Here is a 12,421-nt window from a genome sequence, read left to right on the forward strand (position 1 = left end):
AACAGCAGCGTGTGAATTCCATGAACACATTTAGAGGCAGGAGCAATGCTGGGCTTCTCTGAGGTGGCTGTTCTTCCTTGATTTCCAGAGAATTGCGATATTTGTAAAGTGTCTCCAACCTCACTTTTTAAGAATGCTTTCACAAGGGTTTGGAAATCCAGGGATGAAGTTTTTTACTCTTTAAGTACCCACAAAACCACACGGTTTCCATGCTGGTGGCCAGCAGGGGGCGCACAAAACAAAAGGCATTTTTAAGAAAAGTTGCACATAGTGTGATTTTAATCCATTCCATTTTAAATACCACAATAAATTTAGTTTTCACAATAAATTAAATAGCCATATTCAGTTTACAAAATAGAATTACTTAGTGTGAAACTGGTATTTACATATATTTACAATATGTACAGGACATTTCGTTTTTGTTGACATACGACACGGACGCAGAAGGACTTGATTCTCCAGCACGTGATTGACATGCTACAAACGACTCCATGGTCCACACAAGGAAACAATAGTGCAAAATTACCACTGGAACTTTGGAACAAGGTCAATTTTGTGAGATAAGACATTCTTTTAAATTATAAGAAAATAGCAATATTCTGTTTTCATGGCACCAATCCAGCATCTGAATTAAAGAGCCTTAGGACAAAAACAAAACAAAACAAACAGAAATGAAACACCATAAATCTGAATCCTCTGCTTCCCGAAGCTCCGTAGCCATTGGTACATTTTCACACATTCGTCTTTTGGCTTAAATCTATGAAAATGGTGGGTGACAAGTTCTGAATCAAAGGAAGACTAACTCTTGGAATATCTGGTCACTTTCCCCAGTCCCATCACCTCTTCTCTCTCTCTCTCTCTCTCTCTCTCTCTCTCTCTCTCTCTCTCTCTCTCTCTCTCTCTCTCTCTCCCTTGTCTTTGTTTTTACTGTAAATAGCTTAAAAGATGCAACTATGCAGACAGCAATTTAGCATATTTTTTTTTTTGTAAATTTTCAGTAGAAAAGGAAATTGATCTTATATTTGGTCACACACTGCATATTTACAAGTATTCATGGAAAAATGATCTGGGTAGCTGTGTTTGGGAAAATGCAGATTTTAATCTAGAGAAGAAACCACGGGATTCCAGATACAACACATAGTGTTGTACGCTGTATTATTTTAGGGCCAGTTCAATGTCCTCCCTGTGATCTGGTAAAATTTTTGATTAAAGGGATGAAAGAACTTGCGCAATTTGGTAACGACGGAGGGGTCTACCTCTGGATGGGTACGCCCCTTGCTGCCCGCCAGGCACTTATTAAAGATAATGTTAAATCGCAAACAGTAAAACCCTCTTGTAGCGTTGAAATATAAATTGTACTGACTTATCCTTGGAGGAAGGTTCAGGAACTTCTCCACCAGCTGTAGTTCCGGCAGAGGCTCGGTGATGAGGCGGTCTCCGTCCACGACGTGGAACTGTTCAATTGGGAAATACTTCAGCCAGCGCTCCAGATGTTTTGTGTATATGCTGGTCCTAACCGCCTTGTACTTTGTGTTCACCTCGCAGGTATTAGGGTCTATAGCCAGCTTCTCAAACTTATAGTAGGTTTTGTTCTTCCTCTCCTTCCCCTCTAGCACCTGAGTGTAATCAGAAATCGCTCTTGTGGTCGGCTCCCTGACAATGATCAACAGCTTGATTGATGAGTTCATTTTGTAAATCCTTTCCGGAACCTCTTCCGTGATAAAATACGCCGGGCTCTTCTCAATTGTGATTTGCTGAGGGTAGGAAAAAGGCATCTTTTTCCTGTACCACTCAATGCCCTTGGCATAGTTCTCATCATTGTCAAAGAAGTGGATCTCTTGGGAAGCTTTGACCACTGCAGGATGGAGGTTCAACATCTCTAGCAGGGCCCTGGTGCCCCCTTTCCTCACCCCAATGATAATGGCTTTGGGAAGCTGCTGGACCAGGTCATGGAAGCGAACCTGCTCCTTGGAAGAGTTGCCTTTCCGGAATTCATGCAGCAAACCTCTCTTAAACTGCAGGGCTCGGAGTGGGAGCTCAGCCTGATTCTGGGCACCACCAAATCGGCTTTCAACAGGGCAAATGGGCTGGAGCCTGCAAGCAAAAGAGAGGCACTGTGAAAAACCCATCACTGGTTTGCATCTGTGCTCAGACTCAAATTGAACACGCATAAATAAAGCCACTGGGTCCCAGGCTGCTGTAATCCATAATGAACATATGTTTGGGAAATTTTATATTAAGTAGCCCTGTATTCAGTAGAGCACACATAATTGATGGGATTTTTTTTTTTAATTAGTGCTCCTTAAAATTTTTATTCACCAAGCACTTAATTGACTATGGCGTGTACTTATGCTCACAGTACAGGATAGACAAGTGACACCAGCCATACTAATAGCTTTTTTAACAGCTCACCAGTTAAAATCATTTAGAAAATCAGAAAGGCAGGAGATTATAGTCTTCAGTTAGGAAGCTGAAGGGCGAAGAGGAAGGCCATTTATTTCAGGCGTTGGTTGTATGGTTTTGTTCCCTGTCTTTGTTTTAGTCTTAGTCTTTGTCTTTTTCTTCTCCTTTGGCAGCCTAGCAGCAGTCATGTGGTCCTTCAACCTCCTTGAGATATAATCTGAGAAGAGGCTCCAGTCCCTGCCCTTGGCTTTTTTTTTTTTTTTTTTTTTTTTTTTTTGGCGCGTCACCATTATCCAGAAATCCAATCTTCGTCCTTGCTGAATCTTTTTTTTTTTTTTTTTTCTGTGAGAATTTCTGGCCCTTGGCCTCAAGAGAGGAGTGGTGCTCTACTTGTGACTATCTTTCCATTTCTATCTGAAAGGGTCACGATTATTACACTTCTGCCTTGCTGATTGTAGGAGCAATGCCAGCCATCATTGTCCTGTGTATGACCTATCACTCCTGGGACCAGACATCCAGAAGGAAGACTTTGATGGGGCCAGAAATCCCAGATCCTCATCACTATGTAATTTAAGCCAGGCACTAGTAACGCACACAATGGACAAAGTCAGGAAGGATGAACAGCTATTCATATTGCTCTGAGAAAGAAAGATGTGGTAATAGCTACAGTGGTATCAGAATGAAGTCGCTACTTTAACATGGCCTCTGTATATGGCTTAAAAATTGTGTTTACTTTTGTACATACTCTGATGACGAACTGAAAATTCATAATTATTGAGTCAGCTAGATTGATTTAGGAAGTCATTCCAGGCTTCTTGGAGAAAGGGGATAATACTAGTCAAATGGGCTATTAAATTATTCCTTCCAGTTAAAATTTTCCAGTGACAGCAGTGATTTGGAGTCTTTCTCCTTCCCTGTGGCAATGAGGCAGTCTCTGGCTTCGCCAAGAGGCCCCGTTGCATCCTCAAGCAATGCTCAATCCATTGTGTAGAACTCAGGGGAATGAATGGTTTTAGGTCTGCTCTGTTTATCTAGATCTATATCATAATCTTTAAGGAAACTATAAACGTTATTACTTTTTGCAGTATTTATTCTTTCATTCTTAAAACAACTCACATTCATCTCAGAAAGATTAAAAACAATGAAAATATATTGTAAAAACAGGGCTTACCACTTCCTCGACTAGTGTGCCCTTTGCTGTGATAAAACATTCATGGCCAAAGGCAAAATTGAGGAGAAAGGGGTTTATTTCAGCTTACAGTTCCATATCACAGTCCATCATGGATGGAAGGCAGGGTGGGAGGGCAGTGCAGGAGCCCGGTGGTGGCAACTGAGGCAGAAGCCCTGGAAGAAAGCAGCTTCCTGGCCTGTCCCTCATGGCTTGCCCAGCCTGCTTTCTCAGGACCAGCTGTGCAGGGCAAGTACTGTTCACAGTGGGTGGGGTCCTCTGCACGTATCAATCATTAATCAAGAAGATGCTCTGCAAGCTTGCCTACAGGCCAGGATTATGGAGGCATTTTCTCCCTGGAGAGTCCCTCATCCCAACTGACTCTATCTTGTATCAAGTTGACAAAATAAAACAAACTAAGCAGGACAACTAGAGTTCACATTTTAGGAAAATGGAAGTTTATAAATTTATTGGGATTATTATGCTAGGATTCTAACTGGATCTTGCAAAGTTATCAACAGACACATAGTTAAAAGTGGTTTTGATTGTGACAATGATGAGGGTATTATAAATTAGCTTTTCTGTTCTTCTTGGTTTCTGCCTAGGCAATTGGCCCTACTTCATTGAGTTGTCCACGGATGGACTTTCAGGCATCTAGAATGATGTGAGTAGCGTTTCTCTGAGCACTAGTGCAATAGTCTTTCAAATGCTTTCCTGTAAGATGTAATTACCTTGCCCAACCATGGGAGAAAGTGTTGACATGAGCATCTCTACGAATGGAAGTCCTTCTGCCTAGAAAGGGCAGCCTTCCTTCTGAACTTTCTTCTTTTTACTTCCTATCCTGCAATATCACACTCTGTAGGACAAGTATTTCCTAGACTCCTTCACTCAAGAGAACATGAAAAAGTAGGAAGAATATCTCACTTCCCTGCTTCCTGAAAAACAGTTCTAATCGTGGCTGCCAGACCCAAAGCAACTTTTAACATTGTAAGAGACAAGGAAAGTAACTTCAGCATCCCTCCTACAGAGTAGTCTTCAGTTACTAAGGGTAAGCCTAACATCTTCAACAAGAGCTGGGAAGGCTGGAGAGGAAAACGGATACCAGCTGAATGAGAGGTGTGTTCACAACTTTAAGTCCAATTACCGAATAAAACCTCAGTGATTGGAGGCATATTAAAGGTGTTGGGAAGACTTCATAGTAAAGTTCTGTTAAGGACAAAGGACAAATGTCACCTCAAGGCTTTTCACTATTAAATGAGATGTCAAGAATAATCCTGGATTGTCAGCCTCCAGTGATGAGCTTTCAACTACGTAGTTCATAGTTACAAAATGGGAGGTTTTTAAAAAAGAAATATTTATTTATTTATTATGTATACAGCACTCTTCCTGCAGGCCAGAAGAGGGCATAAGATCTCATTATGGATGGTTGTGAGCCACCATGTGGTTGTTGGGAATTGAACTTAGGACCTTTGGAAGAGTAGCCAGCAGAAGCTGCTTTTAACCTCTGAGCCATCTCTCCAGCCCCCATGGGAGGTATTTTGAACTGAAAAAAAAAAAAAAATCAACAAGAGGTTAATGTTTATCAGTTACGACGGACACTGGATGAAGGAAAGCAAGGACTGTTGTATTATTTTAAAACATCTGAACTATAGGATACTGAGGAGAAAACAGAAGTTATTCTTATTTAAAAATTGAGGATGTATTTTTATTGACTCTGGGAATTGAACTGACAAAGCATCCAGTCTTTCAGCTCAAGAGCTAATTTAAAGGGGGCACCTCCATATTCACTCTGACTATAGAGCCATTGAGGGACATCTTAGGGACACTTAACTGTCATGGCTGGAAATCCTGCAGGCCTAGCACCTCTCATCTGTTTATCTATGAAGAGCCAAGCCCCAACTCTGTAATTTCCTCTTCATGGATTTTCCAGTGCCTTGTGGCAATCAAACTGTGTGACAGCATCCTTGTCGGGTATGCTCAGCTCCTGAAAGCCAGAGCTAATTAACATAGTTAAAAATCCATGCCTGTAGCCATCTTTCCAGGGCAGAGGACTGCAAACTTGATGAGCTTCTTTACTGGTGCATATATAATTGTCTGCTCATAAATTTCAAAAGGAAGGAACATGGTCCTATCACTACCGTACTGTGATGGCTGAAGGTCAGCACCAGATGCAGACAGGCCACACTGTTCTAGTCAGTGACAGTATTATTTACTTATTATTATTTATTGTACACAGTGTTATGCCTTCTCTGAGAATAAGTGTCAGTGCTCACAGAATACCCATGGATCTGGATGAGGCATCTTGGTCTGAGTAGTGTGGAACTTGTTCATTTCAGGTCCTTAATGAGTCAAAATCAACAACACAGAAAAAGGAGTTTCTTGAGAATTTTGAGGAACAAAGACAAATGCATCAAATTAAAGTTCTAACCCAAGGAGGTTCACATCCAGGGATACATAAAGCTACGTGGATGGAGGAACGTATATTTAACCACTTACCTATCCAAACTCCCAACTCTGGCAACGAGATACAGGAGGCTCCCAACAGCAAGGCTTCCGAGCACCAGGAGCTTCTGTCTCAGCCACGCCTGCTGTTTGAATAGCATGGCCCTCCATCAACCTTCAGGACTGCCGCAGCCTGAGAGCAGAGAGAAGCCGCCCATCAGCAGTTGTCATAAAGCCAACGAGAGGTAGATACAAGCCACTAAGCAATGAAGAGATTGCATACCAACACTGGCAGTTTTCATGGTGTCTCTGATTTTAGCAAACACTACCTTTCTTTTCTTTCTTTCTTTCTTTCTTTCTTTCTTTCTTTCTTTCTTTCTTTTTTAATCCTGGTTCATTCTATAAGATCAACTCTTATTTCTGTGGGAGATTTATACAGATTTTGTTCTGTCTTCAACAATTTCTGAAGCACATAAAAACATATATATACACACATATATGTATGTTTCATATATATATATATATATATATATATATATATATATATATATATATATATGAAACTCATATATGTAGCTATAGACAGACAGACAGACAGAGTGAGTGTAGGTCATCCAAAGAATATTGAGAAAATCGGCAGCCTGAGGTTTTACCAGTAAGTCAAGTAACTGGTAAATTGGAGGTAGAATGATAGAGTGAGTGCTAAAACTCTGGTTTGATCATGTGGGCCATAGCGCTGACATCTTTGGTACATGCCTTTTGCTTTGCTTTGGTTGTGAATAAAGGAAGAGGGCAGAGTCCAAGGTGACTGGTTACTGAGATTACCGATGGTGGGTGTCCAGGATGCCTGTGTTTGAAGACACTGGCTCCAAGGAGCTTGCTGTTTGCTTTCATGTCTACTCCCAGCCCAGGATACTGGAAACACACTTTGACTAGGTGGCCCTGCTATGTGGCCTCTCCAGGCTCTCAGGGATGTTGAAAAAGTTGCGTGTTACCAAGCTTCTTTTACCTGACCAAAGAAGTTTGCCTGGATGCTTTGTTCTCTTATACATGAGAAATGTAGTGTAAGGCTTTACTTGCACTGTTATTACATTCTGGAGAAAAAAAAAATAAGCTCCCAATTCAGATTTCTTATTAAAAATAAATCCAATCCCCTTTCAAGATAAGATTGTTTGCTTCTTATTGAAACTGAAAATAGGAACCTGAGAAGATGGAAGCTGAGCCCTGGCTCTTGCTGCAATGCCGTGTTCGTTATATGAAGATTCCAACTATGCAGAAGGGATATGCTGCCACGGTCAGGCTGATGTACATTTTCATTTATCAAGAAACTACTGAGTGCTGATAGTATTTTCTACTATTAGAGTAGGTGCACTGGAGATTTTAAGATGTTCTGGATGAGTTTCAGTCCTCTGGCAGCTGATCATGTAATTAGAGAATCATGGAACAACCCGAGAACACAACCCATGGCTCAATAATGTGTGAATAAATGCCAGAGAAGGAAATTTAGGGAAATCAGCAGAGAATATGGGCTCCATAGAATTCAGCTTTTATTTACCAAGGAAACTGTAGGAAGCCATCCTAAGAGAGGGAATAAAAGCAGATAAGAGAGCAAGCTCACAATGCTGTTGGGCACTACAGAGAATCATGGTCAACTAAACAGACACAATTCTTGCCCACTAGGGATCCACATTCTAGAGGGAAAGACAGGTGGTAAACCGTCAAACCTGTATAGGACCGAAAAATATTTGCAAACTGTATTAAATACCACAAAGGAAAAGTATAGGAGAAAAAAAAAAAAAAGCAGCAGAGAGTTTATGTTCTCTAATGGAGGAGAGAGAGTTGAGTGGTATTGGGTAGGACAGTAGGGGGCAGGAGGTAAGGTGGGCTAAAGGCAGAAGCAGTCTGTATAGAAGCTAGGGTAGGGAATGTGTGGATAGCTTGATAAGGGAAGGTAGGTGTGGCCAGACAGATTAAAGAGGGGAGGGAGAAGGGTATCTGCTGGGGCGATGGATAGGTGCACCTGTGGCTCTGACTTATCAGGGTTTGGCTTGTAGGCAATAGCATAGAAAAGAGAAAGAAGATAAAAAGAAGTTTATAGAGGCCTTCTCTGCGCTAAGCACATGGTCAAGATGCTATCTCAGAAAATCCCAAAGCATAAAAATTCCTGTGAGGTGGATGGAGTTTCATAGATGAGTTCACAGTTTTGCCTCATTTCCTCTTGGCTACGGAATTGCCAGGTATTGAGAAGGCAAAGACTGCACCAGCTATCTTCTGGGTTAATTCCCAAGGGACTTAGCAAATTCCCACAGCCTAAAGCACAGGGTTTCACCCTGTGCTCACAGTGCGGAGCACAGTGCGGAGAGCAATTAGGGCCTGAACTTGCATTCTCAGGACCTTTCTTTCCTTAGCCACAAGGTAGAAGAGCTTGTCACCTTCCCACAAGCGGTGGTTTGAGTGAGAAGTGTCCCCCATAGGCACACACATCTGAATGCTTGGTACCCAGCTGGGGGTGCTGTTTGGTAGCATTTGGAACACTTAGGTGGTGGAGCCTTCCTGGAGGAAATATGTCACTCTGGCTTTGAGGTTTTACAGCTTGTGTTGTCATGCCTTCCCCATCTTGACAGACTATCCCCATAAAAAAGTAAGCCAAAATAAATCCGTTTTCTTTTCTAACTTGCTCTTAGACGACTGAGTTTTATCGCAGGAACAGAAAAGTAATGAACACATCGTGCTATAGTGGTGCAGTAAGAAGGACATAAGTGTTCTGTGAATAAGAACACTCCTCAAAGGATTATTAGCTTTCCTGACTAAAAGATTGCACATCCTTTGTGGTTTAGTGTGAAGGTGTTATGTGTGCATTCACAGAAGAGTGCTGTGAGCTAAGGAGGGCAGCTATAAGTGGTACTGATGGGAGAAGTCTCATGGCCTTAGTGGGAGTCACCAGGCTTCCGCAGAGGACCAAGAGTTCAGGCTGAAGAAACAGTTGGGTTCTTCTAGGTATTTTCACATGGTCTTCACACCATCCTTCTCAAAAACGATGCTCTGTCTATGGTCATAGCTCCCCAGTCCATCTGTCTGTCTTTACCTTCACTTCACCTAACCTTTAAGGATCAGGATACATCCTGTCTCTTCAGTGAACCACCAATGGAAGCTGCTGTCCATGGTCCTCTTTGGTTGGCTTTGGTCTCTCCTTCCTGCACTCTATCACACAGACATTTCATTGTTCTTAAATATTTGACTGATGTTAACTGTTGCCTTCACAATGTATTGCCGCCATGTCCCAACACGTGTCTAAGTCCACAGGTGGAATTTAAAAGTATTGGAAAGTTAACTGAAAGGACTTGAGCCTGACTCAGTCTGCTTTTCTGTCTGGGCCAGAGGACCTCTCCAGGATCCTGACAGAGACACCTTAAAAACACACCTGTCCCTATCCTCAGAGGTCCTAGGCCAATGTGTCTACACTAAGCTTGCACTTGTGATTCCATGCGAGAAAAGCACATCACTTGATATTGCTTTCTATACATGTCTGACCATCCTTGCCAGTGAGTTTTTCATGGCTTGTCCGGTCCAGACACTCAGGCACCCCCACATACCCACTTTATATTTTAACCTAGGTATATTCTCTGCACTCTTCCTATGGGATTGCAGATCCCAGCTAAGATTCCTAATATAAGTTGTTTTGCCCATGACCTGTTTGGGGGTTGTTTAATGGACCCGGTACAGTAGTGCAGGCCTTTCTTTCCAAGGGCTCAATGTGATGGTCAGATTCTTTCCCTTTCATGAGTTGGCCACACTTGCCTCTGTGCCCACTTGGCCGCTTCCTTACTCCTCTTCATCCCTGTTAGCTCAGTGGTCTTGTTAGCCTCCTCACAGGCATGGAATATCTTTCTCACATCTTTCCTTTTGGCATTCCTCAGTCTTACTGGTTCTTTTTAGAAGGGAACATCCCAACACGATTCCCACCAGTTGATATGAATGGCTCTAGTCTGTTATGCTGACAATTAGTGGGCCAAAGGGGAGTAACTGGGCCTGGGAACACAGCTTGGAAAGTATTTGCTCAGATGGGTAAGTGAAGTTCTGAGGTGACCTCATGGTTGGACCCCGCTTGAGAATAGCAAGTTAAAAGAAGAAGAAAAAGTAAGAGAGAATGAGAAGGCTGTTGAGGAGGTGGTCCAGGACTTAGGGGACTATTACATATTACACTTGCTAGTTTCCTGTAGAAATGCTTATACTAGCTTTATTCATTAGGTCATTAAACCCTACTGACTCTGAGGCTAATTTTTCTATGACCCCTGAGGATCTTTCAACCTCATCCATGTCCTGAGCACCTCAAATATAGACTTTGACCTCTAGACAAGCCCATAGATTCCCACGTAGGCTTTGCTCTGTGAGATGTGCTGATCTTCCTGATCTATGTACCAGTTCAGCCTCTCTGTGTGCAAGATGCCTTCAACACATCTACTAGAATTTTCTCTAGCATGTTGCTTAAAGATCTGGCCTACTTTTCATACTAATTCCTCTTATGCTGTCTGTATCTGGGTCATCACATGATTCATGTGTCTTTGTGTTTGCTATGATAGTGAGGAGTCTGAGTGTGAGATATCAGCTGCTTTGGGGACCACCAATGACGTAGTACAGACCCCACAGTCTCAGTGCCAGGAGCACTTGTGAGCATTTAGGTTTACTTTTGTCATGGGAACCTTCTGAATTTTGTCTTCCTCACCTGTAGAGTGAAGACAACAGCGTCTTTTAAACAGTGTTTTCATGGCATGGACCCCAGGAAAGAAGTTTGTGAGCCTCTTAGTACTTTATAGAAATGAAGCATAATTAGTATCTTGAGGAGGCAAATAAATTAGTTCTTGCAATGCATTTTAAAGAGGAAAAAATAGAATAAATGTAGTTCTTATGAATAGTATAATTGAACTGTGAAAAATACAGGTTCATTTTAAGCATAAAATTTTTTATTTAGCATAAATAACTTTTAATGGGATACCCTATTAGACATTCAGATACTAACACTGAGGTTTCTATTCAAGCAAGATGGTGGGCATGGACTTGTGATCACACATGCACATTCCATGCAGTCAATGCTTGTCGTCATGAGGTAAACCTTCTTTCAACTCCTGAGGGAGTGGGGAGGTCTTACCAGCACATCCCAGTGAGGCTTCTTATGGGACATCTAAAGTGTCACTTTCTTTCATTTTTATAACAGTTGCAGGTGACAGGGATCATATGAGAGTAGTCCCAGCATACTTTTCTTCAAGAAAAATTAAAGATACTGCCTTATGAGTCAGGATACCTTTTTGTTTTCCTCTAGTATCTAGAAGTGCTCAAGACCCTACAAATATTGGAGTTTAAAAAATCAGGAGTCATGCCTCTTAGTCTGGGAACACATCAAGATGATATAGTTGCAATCTTTATGGGCAATGCTAGTAAACTAGATAGAGCTAATGATATTTTAGTAATAGTTTATCAGAGAAGTTGTGATGGTTAATTCTGGTTGTCAACATGATTGGTTGTCAACTAAGAGACAAGGCTCTGGGTAGATATGTGATAACAGTTCCTGGAAGGATTGACCAACGGGGAGGGAAGACAATCCTCTAGAGAGGGCAGCAGTACCTCCTGGCAGCAGCCCAGATATAAAAATGTCTGAGGGAAATTCCGTGCTCACTTGGCCTGCTTTCCTTCCCTCCTGATGGTAAGTGCATCTACTCTGTTGATGGAAAGCCAGCTTCCTCAGTCTTCCAATTTTGACTGAAAGCAAGTGGCTCTTGAGGAATCCTCTAGGCCTTCAGCATCAGACTGTGAAGCTGAGGCATCCACCCTCACAGTTGGAGCAGCTCCCAGGTCCCTACAGATTTTTCTTACCTTAAGCGCTACGGGGTTCTCAGCCTCTCTTGTGTATAGATAGCCATCGTTGGAATACCCAGTTTGTATTGTGCAAGCCAATCTAATACACTCATTTAATAATCTACGTTCATTTTATCTGTCCCGTTCTTCTCGAGAGCTCTGGCTGAAACCCCGTTATATTTATGTTGGTAACAGGCCCTTTATAAAGTTTTTAAAATGTAAAATACTTTAATGCACAATTGTCTATAGTTTTTAATCTCTCAGTGTCTCATTTTGTTTTTCAAGAACAGCACAAGTACAGGTTTCTTCAGCCCAGCAAGACTTCCGTAGACATGGTGCGTTAGCTGAACACATCTGAGTACATATGAGAGAGTACGTGGCCAGAAACGACAAGCTGCAGAGACATCTGGCTGCTTCTGCAAAACAGCACTCAGCAAAGAAAGAAACAATTCCCAAGCTACAGCAAAGAAGTAAGGGGATTCAGAAATAATAATGATACAGATATGTTCAAGTGTTGCTCTAAGGCTTGTAGACACGGTTCCCACAAGCCCCTGGTAG

General features: G+C 41.9%; 1 protein-coding gene across 2 annotated transcripts in view; it reads right to left on the reverse strand.

Annotated features, from left to right (window-relative positions):
• Nucleotides 1-269: 269 nt before the first annotated feature.
• The window catches only part of Hs3st5 (heparan sulfate-glucosamine 3-sulfotransferase 5), a 278,484-nt gene continuing 266,332 nt past the window's right edge, over nucleotides 270-12,421 (reverse strand). For both annotated transcript variants that reach the window (XM_051164343.1, XM_051164342.1), the window contains exons 4-5: nucleotides 6,068-6,206; nucleotides 270-2,094 (exon numbers count right to left, since the gene is read on the reverse strand). In XM_051164343.1, coding sequence (XP_051020300.1) covers nucleotides 1,161-2,094; nucleotides 6,068-6,174 — 1,041 coding nt within the window. In that variant the 5' untranslated portion in view covers nucleotides 6,175-6,206 and the 3' untranslated portion in view covers nucleotides 270-1,160. The remainder of the gene's footprint in view (nucleotides 2,095-6,067; nucleotides 6,207-12,421) is intronic.

This window comes from Acomys russatus, chromosome 21 (genome assembly GCF_903995435.1).
Source record: "Acomys russatus chromosome 21, mAcoRus1.1, whole genome shotgun sequence".
NCBI classification, from domain to species: Eukaryota; Metazoa; Chordata; class Mammalia; order Rodentia; family Muridae; genus Acomys; species Acomys russatus.